We start from the raw sequence: 17,781 nt of genomic DNA, 5'->3' as shown, positions 1-17,781 counted from the left end.
GGGAATGGGACTAGATGACCTCCTGAGGTCCCTTCCAACCCTGAGATTCTATGATTCTACGATACCAGAACATTATAAAATTAAAAACAACTGTTTGCCATAATGTAACTGTACCCAGATTGTGCATTTAAAATCAAACAAGGCAGTGTGCATTAAATACCTCTGCACTTTAGTTAGTTTTCATGCTGTCTGGGCAGGATGGAGCCCACCAAATGTGTTATGCACCTCTATGACGTTCTGTTGTGAACCAAATCTGGCACATTCTGAAGCAGGCTGCCAGTAAAGGACAGGTGTCTGATGCCATCTCACCATTGTGTTTTAGGGCTTCCAGGGTGGTTGTTGTTTTTTTTTAATATCCTGCTTTTGTTGGGTTAAAGTCAAAGATAATTCTCACAGGGAAATTGGCATCAGATCATAACCTTTTATAACAATGGTATTTACTAAGGCCTCTCTTTGCTCTTCATCTGGCTATTCCTTGCTGAGCAAGTTAATCTTTCATAATATGCTCCCAGCAGGGAATTTTTCTCTTTATACGCATAAGTGCATTCGATCACTGTATTTGGGAAAGCTACACGGCTCTGATGTTATAATGATGCAACTACACTACTGTACACTGAATGAATAGTCTCATTTCTCTGAGTGCTGTGAGGAATTAAATGTAGTTTACCTTGGATGATGATCTCCCTAAATCAAAACACAAGAATAATTTGAAAACACAGTTGTTTCATACACTTTCAAACAAGAACAACAAATTTGCTATCAGGCTTAGAATCTTTCCTTCTGACTAACTTAGAATTGCTTTTCCAGCTCAGAGAGGACATCCTCTTTTGTAATTTGTTTCCACTGAGAAGGGATCTCCCCTTTGCCTTCAAATTTCCCACAGTACTGACTCTCTAGCTCTGCCCTGAAATGACACACAAACCATTTCCAGTAAGGCTGCACAGAGGCATCAGGTGTGATGCTCCACTTGGAATGACGAGGTCCTGCATCCCGATAATTCCTGTATGGAATTTCACGGCCATCCCTCAGCACTAATAAGCAATCACTTCCTAAAAGACTAGAACAAATGTCAGTAACCAGATGATTTGTTTTATAGTAGTGGATGCCAGTTGTAGCTTGAGGACGATGGAAAGGGACACTGTGATCTCCATCATGGTTACATATGGTATTTGTGCAAACAGCTTTGCAAAAGGGACACTTCTCCCAGCATCCAGAGAGCTGTTCAGCTAGTATTTGTTGTGGTTTTCTTTGAAATGGCCCCATATCAATGGCAGCAAAGTCTTTTTTCAGATTTTCTAGCAAAGGAGCCAATGCTTTACTCATTGCTTCTTTAAGAAACTCTATGTCTGTTACCTCCTGATGTTCAATGCCTTTTAGATCACTTCTTGGAAGGGTTAAATGCTGTAGCAGTCTCTTGCAAAATTCATCCAGCCATAGTGATACATTGCCACTTCTTTCTTTAGTAACTTCAGTCGAGTCGCGAATAGCTGAAAGGACAAGAATATGGAAAGAATCAAGGGAATTGTTTAGGAAACTCTTCAGTTTTGGATTGTTCTTGTCTAAGCAATAATCATCAACATGCTGCTTGATAAAATCCTCCAAAAAGTATTTTGGGGATTGAATGTATCGCTTGTACTCCTTAAAGTCTTCCTTCTCTGCCAGATACACGAGAATATAGTTTTCTAGTTTCAATCTGTTCCCATTGAAAGCTGGAAGTGTAGACTTCATCTCACTGGCTATGTCAATGGCAGACTTGTCATAGACTGCCTGGCGGAGAGCTGCAGCAAGCTTGGTGCATAAGAAATCAGCAAATGCTGTGATGGAGGCTGCTCCTTGGCAGGAAATCTGAAAACACTTGAAGAAATCTTCTCTTTTACTCTCCAGGTAGACAGTTGGATCATTTGCTTTTTGAAATGCCCTGTGCATGTTTTTAAACCTTTCTGCTGCCATTTTGCATAAAAATACTGATAAATCTATTATGTAATCATTATTAAATGTGTACTTTGGGTTAGGAGCTGCAGAGTACACCTCTTCTCTTATTTTATTCAGTATTTCGTGAATGTAACTTGCATTGTAATCCAGTCTCTGCTGCTCTTTCCTATCGATCATTTCTTTGACCCCCTGTGTGATGCGACCTGTAACCTGCTCTATGGTGTCTCTATCACACTTCTCTAAAGTCTTCTTCACTCCATACCATTCTCTCTTTATGGTGATATGCTTTGAAAAATCAGTGGAAAACCTGTTCTTGCTAGAACCGGCCTTAATTTTTTCTGCTATAACAGACTTTGGGTCAAAACGCTCGAGCAGGATGTTTTCTATATCAACCCCGATGTTAGGCTCCTCAGCAGGAGGGGTATCAGAGGACACTTCATAGACCCATTTTCCCCATAGGTGGTTAAAGTTCTCTCTCAGTTCATTTTCACTCAATTTCTTGCCCTTTAATGACAGAGCCAGCTGTTTGCTCCTTTTGAATAGCTCGTTTTCATATTCTGACTTCCTTTCATCCAGTTTGCTTTGGTTCTTCCTTAGTCTGATAAGGTCTTCAGATTTCCTCTTAGTTTCATCAATAAGTGACATTTTAAGATCTTTCAGTTTAATTTCTGTGCTTGCTTTCCATTGAATCAATATTGCAGCATCTGGGTCTTCACTGAAATACTTTTCAAGTTGATCCATGATGGCACCGTATTTTCCTTTAACTCCTTCTTCAAGGCTTTCTCTGGTGATATGGAGCATTTCTCTGTTCCTGATTTGATTGTTTAGTTTTATCTGCAGCTCTAGCATGTGACTTCTCAGCTGCCAGGTCCACTGGCTAAACATTGTTTCTAACCTGTTGTAGGCCGCAATCTCCAGCGTGTTCTTAAAGCTAAAAATAAAGTTCTCATTTAACAAAGATTTCCACAAATTGCCGATTCGGACTTTTAATCCCGACAGCCTTAAAACACTGCCCTGAGATTCCTTTTTGGCAGCCATGAGAATCTTGCTCTTTAGTTCCTGCACATTTTGGCTGTAGCCGGGGTTTGGAGGTGCCATTGGTGGGTTCCCTTCCCAGAGGTGAGCAAAGTAATGAATGTGGGTGTTCACGTCAAATTGGATAACGTCACTAAAGCAGGTAACATCACAGAACTCTTGCTGGGCTGCAGTAACTGTCATTTCATCTAACTTTTGCTGGAGGCGTCTTCGTCCTTCCATATTCTGTTCTTTTGCAGTTAATTCTCCAACATTTTGGTGCACAAACAAACAGCTTGGGGAGAGCTTTATCTGCTTCATCCTCAGAAATGCCTGGACAGCGATCTGCAGGATATCTTGCATTTCTGAAGGGTTCTCACCAAAAATATTGATCACAGTCATGTTGCCAATCCCAATGACGAAGGTGGCTAGCTCGTTATCATGATTAAGGGACAACTTATTGGCTCTCTCTATGGCCCGGAGCCCTTCCGTATCAATAACTAGTATGTAATCAAAGTTCAGATCCTGTTGGAGGTTCTCATCCACCTTAATCAGCTGCATGAACGCTCCCCTGGTGCATCTCCCTGAACTGACAGCAAACTGAAGACCAAACATGGCATTCAGTAACGTTGATTTTCCAGTGCTCTGGATGCCAAGCACTGAAAGAACAAACACCTTTCTGTCTCCTAGCTTCTCAATTAATGAGTCAAAAACTGCTCCGACCCATTTTAATGGCACGTATGAAGCATCACCGTCCATCAGCTCGATGGGATAACCTGAAACCATCAGGTCAGCTGCAATTTGAGGTAATTCAAGAAAACATTTATCCTTTTGGACCATTGCATCCAGAGCTTCATAAATCTGACCTAGCTCTCTCAAAATGTGTTCAAGGCCAATTGTAGAATTATTTATCTCAGCTGAGAGATTTTCTAAATCATTTTGCAATCTAGTTTTCAACTTATTTTCTTCCTTTTTCTTTATCAATATTTCAGACCATAATTTGTGGTATTTCTGGTGAAGATCTGCAAGGCGCTCAGAGGACAATTCATCCATAAATACTTTCATCCATTGCAGGAAGTATTTTTTGGTGGCTTCTGGATGTGATTGGAGAAATTCAAGCACTGACTTCATTAGGTTATTGAGGGGGAATGCTCTAATTAATTGATCACGTCGTATTGCATATTTATCTGATTCAATTTGGCTCCGGTGCTGTTCAATGCTTCTGTTCTTTTTATCATGCAAGCGGGTAAGTTCCTTATCTTTCTTACACCACCTGTGCCACAATTCTCCTTGAAGAGGCAATAGCTCTTCCTTCATGCTTGCTAAGCTATGCTTTTTCAAGAGGACCATCAATGCCTGTGCCTTTGACTTGGCTTCCTTGCACTCTTCCTTGTCTTCGTCAATGAGGAAGCCATGCTCGCGAGCAGTTCTTACACAAGCATCAAGACTACAAGTGGCAACTGAGCCTGCCAGAAAATCTCTGATTGTTGCTGTTATTTCATCTATTAATTCTGCCTCATTTCTGTTCTTGATGCCTATTCCTACATTCTGGCTCGATTTACCAGCCACAATGTTCTCTTTTTCAGCAAAAAGGCAGATCAAAGGCTTTTGAGATTGCCAGAGATCACGGATAATTTGCTTTCCCCTTTTGTCATTCTGATCTGTACCTGACAAGAGAACCACATTTATAGACGCGATCTCCTGTAAAAATGTGACTTGCCGCTTGTGCTCTCGTGCATCCCCATGCAGGTTTGTGAAGGCGACGCAGTTCTTAAATCTGTCATCATCAGTTCCTCCTGAACAGTACCAGGAGATTTCCACAACCCCGTTCATCAGGACACAATCTTTGCTGCTGCCTCTACAGTGACGGTGGAAAAAAATGTCATGTTTGTGCTTACTCAGGAGAGCATTCAGGATCTGAGACTTAGAACAATGAGGCGAATTACCAATCCGTGTGAAGGACACCACAGGTGTATCTGCTTGATAAATCAGTTTGTTTTTATAATTTTGAATGGTGCTCTCAACTCCTGATTTCTCAGCACTTTTCCAGCTCTTTTTAACTTGGCTAAGGGACCAAAGAGGGAATTCTATTTGTGAAGTACAAGGATTTGGCACCAGAAGCGGGAGTGCAAACTGGCAGAAAGCGAGCTTTGTTGCAACATATTGTCTCATGAAATCATCTGCACAATGAAAAATTGCCATCTGGATATCCATTGGGTGCACGTGTCCCTGATTTATAGTAGATTCATTGGCTCCCTCACTAAAATCATCAAAAAAGTCATCAAATGTATCTGAGGATTCACTCTTTTTGTCTGTGGTGTTCAATGCCCTTGTTATATCTTGTTTTGTTTTACTGTCATCCTTACAAACCAAATACCTGACCCGATAGTCCACCATTAACAGCTTTTGCAAAAAATAAAATGGCAGCTTATCCTCTGCGCTGGGCTCGCCGTCATGTAAAGAGGTCTTGTAAATTATATGAAAACTGTCTGTCCCCATTTTCCTTGGATAGTACCTTTCAAGTCCAAGTCGTTTAATTAAATTAAGGAACTCTTGGTTTTCAATAGGTTCATATATTTCAGCATCAGTAGATTGCACTTTTGGTTCTAATTTTGATGGTTTTGCTCTTTGACAGATGTCTTCTAGTTCTTTTATTATATCCTGTTTCTGCAAATTATCCTTTGCAGCTTCAAAATCCCCATTTAAAAGGCAATTTAAGTCTTTTTCCAGGATGTCCCAATCATTCTGTTCACTGTGCTTTCTAAGAACATTTGCTATTTCAGCACAGAGTAATTTTCCCATGTGATGTTTCATAAAAGTTAAACGTTTATTCTTCTCCTCCGGAGTTACATCTTTGAATTCAGCTGTCACTGTCAGACCTGTCAACAGCAGGGAAGCCTGAGCTCTGGAAACATTTTGATCCCTGTGACTCAAATATTCCTCGTGTGCCATTTGCATTTCTTTTAACATGAAGTTAATTTCTGGGCACCCGAGGAGATACTGAAAAGTGTTACTGTCCACACGGTATCCTGTGCTGGTTGCAACTGAGAGTAATAACAGCTCTATGTCTGTCTGCATTGTCTCTCTTAAAGCCTGCAGAAAGGAAGACAAAGTTAAGCTCACATTTAAGGTGGCCTTTATCTTTGCTTCATGCACTGTTACTGCAGAGGACTTAGGGTCATAAGTAACTTCCTGTATGTAATCCTTCATTTCCTGTAGGATTTGAATAAAATCAGCAAATTCAGAGAGAGAGAGACTTTTCTGTTGCTTTTTTTCTTCATGAAAAATCCACTTCATGATGGAGGAAGATTTGGGGAAATTCTTAACTGAATAGACATGAGGGTCCAGAAGGCAGCGCAGCAAAGATTTAATGTATACAGTATTCTGTGCCGGCAAATCTTTGCACCATGAAACTGTATTTTCTAGGAAATCTTGAAGCACCTTATCCGACAGGCAAATGTTAATCCATGCACTGTAGTTCTTAGTTGTTTCAGACAGCTTTTGTCTGAAATTGATCAATTTCACCAGCTGTTCTTCATCCCCAGTGACTTCCCAGGACTTAATTTCCTCTATGAATGATCTGGCCTCATCCACTGCACTGGCTAATCCCTCTCCAAACAATGTACCTACACTTTGGTTAGTTAGGACTTCATAGGCATTTCTGAGACTGCTGCTGATTTGATGAACATCTCTAAAATCTTGTCTGTGATTGGATAGGATTATCTCCCACACAGGAATTAGCTGAAAGCCTCGGTCAATGACACTCCAGGTTTTGTTACTGGTGACAAGCCCAGATTGCCATTCGGCAAGAGAATGTGTCTCTGGTGGGCCTCCTGTCTTGGTCACAAACAGCTGAATCTCTGTTTGGGTTTGTTTTCTGTCTCTGCCCTGAGATGAGGCTTCAGAATCTGATTTTGATGCAGTCACACCAGCTGCAATGCTCAAACCAAAGCCACTGTAGCTGCCCCCAACATAGGAGCTGAGTGCATCAGATGTTCGTTTCTTCACCTCGTCCAGCTGCTCTGCCCGGAATCCCTCAGAAGACGCTTTCCACCAGAATATCCCACCCAAGTGAAGGGGGCCCAGGTTTACATGAGACCCGAATCTCTTGAAGAATCGCCTGCCCCTGCTCTTCAGCATGTTGAGCTTGTCTGGCTCTGGGGTGTGACTCAAAAGCTGCTCCATGTCTTTTAACTCTTGCAGCGCTGCACTGGAAAGTCGAAGCTGATCCTTGGGGAAGTAGCATGAGGCCAGTGGGATGTAGCTGTACTTGGTGGTGCAAATGTAGGTGTGTTCCAAGCGGGACCTGTGGGTTTCTTCAGACTCTGAAGAGCTGCTGTAATCTGTGCTGGTTTCAGCACTAAACCCCCAAAATCCACCTTTGGCTGTGACACTAATGCTGAAGCCCAGTTTTTCCATGGTCCTGGTGAATGTGGATTCTGCTTCGGCCGATGCAAACTCCTTCTTCTCAAACAATGGCCCTTGCTCTGGGCCAAAGAGCTCAAACCCTTCTGGGATGTCTATGAGCTGCTCTCGCTTCTCCACCATCTCCATGAGCTTGTTGGTTTTGTAAATGCCCTGCAGGGCCAGCCCTCCCGACGCCCGTCTCAAAACTTCCTTGTCAGGGAGATTCTCACTCTGGGACACTGACTCCTCCAGGAGGTCTAATTGTTTGTGCACATTCTCTATCACTTCCTTCAAAGGCTTCTCAGCTGGTGCCCAATACTCTGGGGCTATGTCCATAGCTTGCCGCAGCTCCTCCTCTTTCTTTCTTACAGCTTCCTCATGGCGGCTCCTGCCTTTCTCCTGCATTTCTTTTAGCTCCTTCAGTGCCGACTTAGCCTGCTCCTGCCTCTTCTTTAGCATCTCCAAGCGCTGCTCCTGCAGCTGCTTCATCGTTGCCTTGCTGTCTGTCTTACGTAGTTCTTGGAGCGCCTGCTTTTCCCACGTGTGCTGCACGTCGCATTCTAACTTTAGGAAGTCTTCATATCGCAGGTGTTTCAGGGCTTGGGCAGAGGTAACTCCAAGTTGTTTGTGTAGTTTCGGCAGCCAGTACTCTGCACTCAGACCCACTGCTTCCAGTCTCTTGGCTAGTTCATCCTCTGCAGCATCTCCCGGAGCTGAATTCTGGGGTTTTTCCTTTCCCATAGACATGGCTGTGAAATGGAGTAAAAAATAATATCACACTCAGATGACAATGTCCCTCCCTCCCTACGTCCGCCAGCTTCACTCCCGGCCTACAATGGGCTACACCAGTGGCACTCACAGTTATGTGACTTGGGAGCCACATTTGCAACATCATCAACCAAAAGAGCCACATGAAAACTGTATGCCCTGTTCACAACCCCACACAACACACACACCCAATAATATTAAATATATAACTATAAATATAACCAAATGCACTGAAATTTTCAAATACAGGTCCATCAATGGCTATTAGCCATTGTCTCTGGCATGGCGCAGAGTCTAGCAGGGAGCCTGCTAGTCCTGCTGCGTGGCACCACCAACTGGACAGTCACTGGTCCAATCAGTGGTGCTGACTGGAGCCAGGCTGGTCCTCCATCTTCTACTGCCAGGCCTTCAAGGAAGGATGTGAGTATGTTCAGCTAAGTAGTTCTCTCTAATAGAGATGTTACCATCAGGAGTCACAGAGTTGTGTTATTACTTTGTAACTCTGCGTTTCGTAGCATTTGTTGTTTTTTCATTCATTTTAATAAAGATTTTATCAATTTGGTATCTATTATGAAGAAGTATGCTTCTTTTGGAAAGTTTCATGGCAACTTCTCCCTTGAGGCCTACAAAAAATATTGTGGGTGGTTTTTTTTTAAGTAAAATATGACAAACCCTCCAATACACTTCACTTTATTTTTGATAGAAAAAGTTCCTTCCTAAAGCTATTCAAGCTATTCATTGCAAATATTTTTCAATATCCTTTTCAAAACATAAATTTCACATCCAATTCATTCTTACCATCAAACATGGTCCGCATTGATAACATCTCAGCAAGTACTTTCTCCTTGTTTAAGTTATTCCAATCAGTCGGGATTTCCCCCTTGCCTTCAAACTTTCCATTATGCATTTTTTCTAAGTCAGAGCTGAAATGACTGACAAACCATTTCCAATAAGACAGTCGGGAGGTATCTGATTTGATGTCCCAATTTGCAAAGTCAGGTCCTACGTCTCGATAATTTTTGCACGGAATTGTTTTTCCATCAAGCACTATTTTGCAGTCACTTGCTACAAGGCTGGTACAAATGTCAGTGACTAGATGATTTGTCCCTTCCCACTGGATGCCAGCCAGAGCCTGAGGACGATGATAAAGAGCGCTGTGATCTCCATCATGACCAGGAATTGTGTTTGTGCAGACAGCCTTGCAAAAGGGACATTGCTTCAAACACCCACTGAGCTGCTCAAAGAGGAGTTGATGGGGTTTTGTGACAAACGGATCCAAATCAATCTCAGAGAATGTTTGTTTCAGCTGCTCTATGGCAGGGATCAGTGACTCACTCACCACTTCTTCAAGAAATTGTATGTCTTTTATCTCTTGATGTTCAATGCTTGTCAGATTCCTTCTGGGAAGGTACATATCATTTCCAAGCCTGGTACAAAATTCATCCAACCACGAGGCTACGTTGCCATGTTTATCTTTAACAACTTTAGTTGATTCATCAATTGCCGAAAGAACAAGAGTCTGGAAACAATCAAGATTTAAATTTAATTTTTTTTTCAATTTTGGATTTTTTTTGTCTAAACAATACCTATCAACAGCTCGTCTGATAAAATCCTCCATATAATACCTTGGGTTATAAATATACTGTTGGTATTTTTCAAAATCTTCCCGCTTTAAAAGACAATCCAGCATGAACAGTTCCAGTTTGCTTCTATTGCCATTGAAGGCTGGATGCTTAGACCTCATCTCATTTGCTATGTCAATGGCAGTCTTGTCATAGACTGCATGGCAGATAGCGGATTTAAGATTGCTGCATAAAATTTCAGCAAAAGTTGTGATGGATGTTGCTCCTTGGCAGGCGATTTTAAAAGAGCTAAAGAATTCCTCTCTCTTACTTTCAAGATACCAGATTGGATCATCTGACTTCTGGAATGCTTTGAATGTCTCGCTAAACTTCCTTCTTGCCATTTGGCATAAATATAGAGAGACATCCACTTTGTATGAGTGTGTTAATGTAAAATTGTCATTCTCTGAATCAGATTCTAACTCTTTGCTTATTAACTCCACTATTTCATGAAAATAACTGGGACTGTAATTCATTATCTTGCTTGCTTTGTTCTCAATGTATTCACAGATATGATGCTCTAGGTGTGCTGCCATTGTCTTTAAATTCTCAACATCACATTCTTTAGTCTTCTTCTTTAGTCCATACCATTTGCTCTTCATTGAGATGTGCTCAGAAGGGTTCACAGGAAAAACAGTCCATTCAAAGGATGTTGTAATCCTGTTTCTTATATTGTGTTCTGATCTAAAATGATTGTAAAGGAAAATCTCCATATCAGCATTAAAATTGGGCTCTTCAACACGAGGGGCAGCAGAGGACACCTCAATAACCCATTCATTCCACATTCTGATAAAGCTATCTCCAAGCTCACTTTCATTCAATTCCTTATCTCTGAAATTTCGGGCCAACTCCTTGCTTTTTCTAAGCAACACATCTTTATAAGTTGATTTCCTTTGTTCAAAACTGCTCTGATGATTCTTTAGATTGATAAGATCTTGAACCTTTTGAGAAATTTTGTCAATCAGTTCTTGTCTGAAAAAGTTCATTTTTGTTTTAATATTTTTTTCCCATTGAATCAGTATGTTACAGTCCTTGTCTTCTCTAAAATATCTTTCTAGATCCTTTTCAATGACATCATATTTTTCTTTAACTCTTTTTTCAAGATCTACTGTATCTATTTTGGAGATTTTTCCATTCTGAATTTGGATGTTCAACTTGTTCTGCAAATCAAGCATGAAATGTCTCAATTCCCAGGTCCATTTGTTATAGTTGTTTTCCAGTCTGCTGTATACAACAATCTCCTGTGTATTTTTAAAGCTGAAGACAAAATTCTCATTTAACAAAGCCTCCCACAGGTCCTGAGTGCGTGTTTTTAATTCTGACAGCGTTAGAAAACTTTGTTCAGATTTTTCTTTGGCAGCCATGAGAATTTCTCTCTTTAGTTCTTGCACTCGTTGGCTGTAACTGGGGTTTGGAGGTGCCATCGGTGGGTCTCCTTCCCAGAGGTGAGGAAAGTAATGAACGTGGGTCTTCACATCAAATTGGATAACATCACTAAAACAGGTAACTTTACAGAACTCTTGCTTGGCTGCAGTAACTGCCATTTCATCTAATTTTTCCTGAAGGTGTCTTCGTCCTTCCATATTCTTTTCATTCACAGTTATGTCTCCAACATTTTGATGCACAAACAAACAGCTTGGGGAGAGATTTATTTGCTTCATCCTCAGAAATGCCTGGACAGCGATCTGCAAGATATCTTGCATTTCTGAAGGATTCTCTCCAAAAATATTGATCAGAGTCGTGTTGCCAAGACCAATGACAAAAGTGGCTAGCTCGTTATCATGCCTGAGTGCTGATCTATTTTCTAGCTCTATGGCCCGAAGCCCTTCAGTGTCAACAACTACCACAAAGTCAAAGTTCAGCTCTTTTCTGAGCTCATCATCCACCTTAACTAGCTGCATAAATGCTCCCCTGGTGCATCTCCCTGCACTGACTTTAAACTGAAGTCCAAACATGGCATTCAGCAGGGTTGATTTTCCAGTGCTCTGGATGCCAAGTACAGAAAGGACAAACACTTTCTGGTCTCCTAATTTCTCAATTAACTTGTCAAAGATGGCTCCAACCCACTTCATTGGCACATAAGAAGTGTCACCATCCAGCAGCTCGATAGGATACCCTTCAACCATCAAATCAGCTACAATTTTTGGTAGTTCAAGAAAACACTTATCCTGTTCAGGTAGTGCATCCAAAGCTTCATAAATCTGACCCACCTCTCTCAAAAGATGCTCAAGGCCAAAAGTAGATTCATTTATTTTATGTGATAATTTTTCTAATTGTTTTTGCAAGTCATTATTTCCTCCTGTTTGGTTTTGTGACCACAAATCATAGTATTTTTGGTGAAGCTCTGGAAAATGATCAGATGACAGATCAGCTATAAATACTTTCAGCCACTGTAAGAAGTACATTTTGGTTTTCTGGGAAGGTAAATTCAGAGCTGAAAGCACTGACTGCATTAGTTCATTCAGGGGGAATGCTCTCTGTAACTGCTCCTGTCGCAGTGCATGCTTTTCTGATTTTATTTGGCTTAGGTGCTGTTCAATGCCCATGTTCTCATCGTCCTGCAAATGGGTTCGTTCTTTATCCTTTTTACACCACTTGTGCCACAACTCTCCCTGGAGAGGTAATAATTTCTCCTTAGTATCTAAAATGTTTTTCTGTTTCAGAAAACCCATTACTTTTTCTGCCAGTTCTTTGCCTTCCTTGCACTCTCTTTTGTCTTCGTCAACACGGAATCCATGCTTTTGAGCAGTCTTTGCACATTTATCTAGACTACAAGGAATATTTGAAGTTTCTACAGCACGTTTAATTGCAGTGGTCAGTTCCTCCATTAATTTTGACTCACTCTGGTTCTTAATGGCTATTTTTACTCGCTTTCCAAACTTGTTAATTGATGTCCTCTCTTTGTCAATACAGAGAAAGATGAAAGGTTTGGAGGATTTTAAGAGGTTTTGTAAAACCTTCTTGCCGTTTTCATTCCGATCAGTGTCTGACAAGAGAACCACAGTGACAGAAGCTATTTCCTGTAAAAATTTGACTTGTTGCTCATGTTCTCTTGCATCTCCATGAAGATTAGTGAATGTGATGCAGTTGTCAAACCTGTCATCATCATCTCTACCTGGGCAATACCAGGTGATTTCTACAACACCTTCCATCAACAGGCAATTTTTAATGCTGCCTCTACAGTGACGATGGAAAAAAATATTAAGCTTTTGCTTACTCAACAGTGTATTCAAGAGCTGAGATTTAGAAAAAGAAGATGCACCAAATCTTATGAAGGACACCACTGGTAGATCTGCTTGATAAATCAATTTATCTTTACATTTCCTAATCCCAGCCCTGTTTTGACATTCTCCATGACTCTGCCATTTCTTGTTAACTTGGCAAAAGGACCAAAGAGGGAATTCTATTTGTGAAGTGCAGGGATCTGGTACCAAAAGTGGAAGTGCAAATTGACATAAAGAAAGTTTTGTTGAAATATATTGCCTCATGAAATCATCTGCACAGTGAAAAATTGCCATTTGGATGTCCATGGGATGCACCTGACCCTCATTAATTTCAGGAAATTCATTAGATTCCTCATCATCATCATTAAAAATGTCATCTAAATTAGCTATCACATCATCTCCGGTGTTCAGTGTATTGACTATGCCTTGTTTTGTTTTACTGTCATCCTTGCAAACCAAATATCTTACCCGATAGTCCAGCATCAACAGCTTATCCAAAAAATAAAATGGCAGCTCACTTTCATTGCCGGGGTGGCTGCCATGTAAAGATGTTTTGTGCATTATCTGGAAATCTGCCATCCCCATTTTATTTGGATAGTAATTTTCAAGTTTAAGTCGCTTGATTAATTTGAGAAACTCTGGAGTTTTGGGAAATTTATATGTCTTAGTGTCACTGGATTGCACTTCTTTGGATGTTGACAGTGGTGAATTTACCTGCTTGGTTTCTTGCGATACGTTTTCTAATTCTTTCTTTATATGCTCCTTCTGCCAATCATCATTTGTGGCTTCAAAATTTCCGTTTACAAGGGAATTCAAGTCTCTTTCCAGTGCCTTCCAATCAGTGAGTGCCCTGTGCTTTGTAAGGACAAAAGTAACTTCCTGTGACAGCAAGTTGCCCATGTGACCTTCAATAAAAGTCAAACATTTCTTCTTCTCTTCGGGGGCCATAACTTTATTTTTAGCTGCTACTGTCAGACCTGTCAACAGCAGGAAAGCCTGAGCTCTGGAAACATCCTGATCCCTAAGGGTCAAATATCTCTCATGTGCCCTTTGCATTTCCTCTAACATGAAGTTAATTTCTGGGCACCCGAGGAGATACTGAAAAGTGTTACTGTCCACACGGTATCCTGCACTGGCTGCAATGGAGAGCAATAACAGTTCTGTGTCTGTCTCAGCTCTCTTTCTTAGAGCCTGCAGTAATGAATGGAAGGATAAACTGAGAATCAGAGTAGCTTTTCTTTTTGCTTCTTGCTGTGCTGCTGGAGAATTCATAGAGGCAGCAGTAGCTTCCTTGATTTCACTTTCCATTTGTTGTAAAACTTTAATGAAATCTGTAAGATCTGAGCTGCAGCTCTGTCCTGCTTGTTCTTCTGCTGACTGGAAAATCCATTGCATAATGAAAGAAGATTTGGGGAAATGCTTAACTGAATAGATATAAGGATCCAGAAGGCAGTGCAGCAAAGCTTTGATGTACTTCTCATTTGGAGCAGATAAATCTTTGCACAGAGAAACAGTTTTTTCCAGGAAATATTGAAGCACCTTCTCTGACAGGCAAATGTTGATCCATACATTAGGGCTTCTTGTTTTTTCATTCAGCTTCTGTTTGAAGTTCATCAGTGTCACCAGCTGTTCTTCATCCCCAGAGACTTCCCAGGACTTCATGTAGGTGTGTTCCAAGCGGGACCTGTGGGTTCCTTCAGACTCTGAAGAGCTGCTGTAATCTGAGCTGGTTTCAGCACTAAAACTCCCAAATCCACCTTTGGCTGTGACACTAATGCTGAAGCCCAGGTTTTCCATGGTCCTTGTGAATGTGGACTCTGCTTTGGCAGATGAAAACTCCTTCTTCTCAAACAGTGGCCCTTGCACTGGACCTAAGAACTCAAACCCTTCTGGGATGTCTATGAGCTGCTCTAGCTTCTCCACCATCTCTGCAAGCTTCTTGGTCCGGTAAATGCCCTGCAGGGCCAGCCCTCCGGATGCCCATCTCAAAACTTCCTTGTCAAGGAGATTCTCAATCTGGGACACTGACTCCTCCACGAGGTCTAATTGTCTGTGCACATTCTCTATCACTTCCTTCAGAGGCTTCTCAGCTGGTGCCCAATACTCTGGGGCGATGTCCATAGCTTGCCGCAGCTCCTCCTCTTTCTTTCTTACAGCTTCCTCATGGCAGCTCCTGCCTTTCTCCTGCATTTCTTTTGATCCCTCAAGTGCTGCGTTAGCCTGCTCCTGCCTCTTCTTTAGCTTCTCCAAGCGCTGCTCCTGCAGCTGCTTCATTGTTCCGTTGCTGTCTGTCTTACGTAGTTCTTGGAGCGCCTGCTTTTCCCATGTGAGCTGCATGTCGCATTCTAACTTTAGGTAGTCTTCATATCGCAGGTGTTTCAGGGCTTGGGCAGAGGTAACTCCAAGTTGTTTGTGCAGTTTGGGCAGCCAGTACTCTGCACTCAGACCCACTGCTTCCAATCTCTTGGCTAGTTCATCCTCTGCAGGATCTCCCGGAGCTGAATTCTGGGGTTTTTCCTTTCCCATAGACATGGCTGTGAAATGGAGTAAAAAATAATATCACACTCAGATGACGATGTCCCTCCCTCCCTACATCCGCCAGCTTCACTCCCGGCCTACAATGGGCTACACCAGTGGTACTCACAGTTATGTGACTTAGGAGCCACATTTGCAACATCATCAACCAAAAGAGCCACATGAAAACTGTAGGCCCTGTTCACAACCCCACCCAACACACACTCAATAATATTAAATATATAACTATAAATATAACCAAATGCACTAAAATTTTCAAATACATTTTCAATAAAATGAAAACTAAATTTAACTAACTTATTTATTGCAGGAGGGGGCTCTAGGCTGTGGCAGAGGGTTGGGTGTGGGAGGAAGTGAGGGCTCCAGCTGGGGGCGTGGGCTCTGGGCTGGGGCTGGAGATGAGGGGTTTGGGGGTGGGTGGGAGGGGGCTCCAGGCTGAGGCCAAGGGGTTTGGGGTATGGGAGGGGGATATGGGCTGGAGCAGGAGGTTGGAGTGCAAAGTCTGGCCAGAAGTTAGGGTGCAGAACGGGGCTCGGGGCTGGGGCAGGGGCTGAGGGCTCGGGGCTGGGGCTGGGGCGCGGGAGGGGCTCAGGGCTGGGGCAGGGGCTGAGGGGCTCAGGGCTGGGGCAGCGGTTGGGGTGCGGGACGGAGCTCAGGGATGGGGCAGGGGCTGAGGGGGCTCGGGGCTGGGGCAGGAATTAGGGTGCGGGACGGGGCTCGGGGCTGGGGCAGGGGTTGGGGGGGGGGAGGGGGCGCGGGGCTGGGGCAGGGGTTGGGGTGCGGGAGGGTGCGGGGCTGGGGCAGGGGTTGGGGTGCGGGAGGCGCGGGGCTGGGGCAGGGGCTGGGAGTGCGGGAGGGGGCTCGGGGCTGGGGGAGGGGTTTGGGTGAGGGAGGGAGCTCGGGGCTGGGGCAGAGGTTGGGGTGCGGGAGGCGCGGGGCTGGGGCAGGGGCTGGGAGTGCGGGAGGGGCGCGGGGCTGGGGGAGGGGTTGGGGTGCGGGAGGGGGCTCGGGGCAGGGGCAGGGGCTGGGGTGCGGGAGGGGGCGCGGGGCTGGGGCAGGGGGTTAGGGGGTGGGGCGGAGCTCAGGGCTGGGGCAGGGGCTTGGGATGCAGGGTGCTTACCTTGGGCAGCTCTCGTTTGGTGGTGCAGCAGGGCTTAGACAGGTTCCTTGCCTGCCCTGGCCCCCAGCCACTCCTGGAAGTGGCCAGTGCATGGGGGGGGGGCAGGTGCCTCCACGCGCTGCCCTTGCCTACAGGCACCACCCCCACGGCTCCCATTGGTCGCAATTCCCAGCCGACAGGCTCTGCGGGGGCAGTGCCAGCAGGCGAGGGCAGTGCGCAGATGGAGCATCGGCGCTTCCCCTGATTGCCGCGCAGCTCCAGGCCAGCGGGAACAGCAGTGCGTGGATCCACCTCCCGCACCCCGACAGTCCAGATCTTTTTTGCGGGGCCCACTTAGCCCAGGGCTACAGGCACTAAAGGCCCTGCATTCATCCTGCTGGCAGGGTGCAAGAGCCAGTCGCCGGACTAGGGCGAACTGGCTTCCCCAGGTGGCAATTTAAAGGACCTGGGGCTCCCGCTGCCTCTACTGCCCCTGGCCCTTTAAATAGCCCTTGGAGCTCCCGGCTGCCACTGCTACCCTGGCAGGGGAGGGAGGAGGAGTGGGAAGAAGGAGGGGGCACTTATCGGTACAGGGCGGGCTGGCTCTGATCCCCCCAGCCCCACCCCTTCTGCCCCAGACCCCGCCCCTTCTGGGGGCCAGAGCTGGCCCCAGCCCAGCCCAGCCCTGTACTGGTGTGACATTATTGACAGAATCACTAACTGTATAGATCACTGTTGCAACCACTGTTACATATTTGCAGAAAATATTCTACAAAGGTTGTCGTGTGAGGTGTCTACGGGAAGATTATGATTTGCTGGTTATAATTATGCTATCGGTTTATGTGTATCATTTTTGTATTTAAAGTTATCAATATTGGCTCTATACTGTCTGTATCTCAAACTTACAATTTTAGATTCTAGAGGATTGGCAACAGCGTGATTTGTGGGTAAGATCTGATGTGTATATTGACCTGGGTCTGGGGCTTGGTCCTCTGGGATCGAGAGAACCTTTTTCCTTTATTGGGGCGTTGTTTTTCATAACCATTCATCCCCAGGACGAGTGCACTGGTGGTGATGCTGGGAGACTGGAGTGTCTAAGGGAATTGCTTGTGTGACTTGTGGTTAGCCAGTGGGGTGAGACCAAAGTCTTCTCTGTCTGGCTGGTTTGGTGCCTTAGAGG

The 17,781-nt window shown here is 44.0% G+C and overlaps 2 protein-coding genes across 2 annotated transcripts; both read right to left on the bottom strand.

The window, feature by feature from the left end:
* Window positions 1–318: 318 nt before the first annotated feature.
* LOC120400120 (interferon-induced very large GTPase 1-like) lies at window positions 319–8,100 on the bottom strand. Its single transcript, XM_039528510.1, has one exon. The coding sequence runs from the start codon at window positions 8,098–8,100 to the stop codon at window positions 790–792; it is 7,311 nt and encodes a 2,436-aa protein (XP_039384444.1). The 3' UTR covers window positions 319–789.
* A 707-nt stretch (window positions 8,101–8,807) lies between these two features.
* Window positions 8,808–15,499, bottom strand: LOC120400115 (interferon-induced very large GTPase 1-like). The gene has a single exon (XM_039528495.1). It carries the CDS (start codon window positions 15,497–15,499, stop codon window positions 8,885–8,887), a length of 6,615 nt encoding a protein of 2,204 aa, XP_039384429.1. The 3' UTR covers window positions 8,808–8,884.
* Window positions 15,500–17,781: the final 2,282 nt, after the last annotated feature.

Source organism: Mauremys reevesii, linkage group 3 (genome assembly GCF_016161935.1).
Source record: "Mauremys reevesii isolate NIE-2019 linkage group 3, ASM1616193v1, whole genome shotgun sequence".
Classification (NCBI taxonomy): domain Eukaryota; kingdom Metazoa; phylum Chordata; order Testudines; family Geoemydidae; genus Mauremys; species Mauremys reevesii.
Note: the sequence above shows the minus strand (reverse complement) of the source record. Positions and strands in the feature narration are given on the sequence as shown.

Coding starts and splice junctions, on each gene's coding strand:
- LOC120400120 (XM_039528510.1), bottom strand. CDS start 8,100: ATGTCTATGGGAAAGGAAAAACCCCAGAATTCAGCTCCGGGAGATGCT.
- LOC120400115 (XM_039528495.1), bottom strand. CDS start 15,499: ATGTCTATGGGAAAGGAAAAACCCCAGAATTCAGCTCCGGGAGATCCT.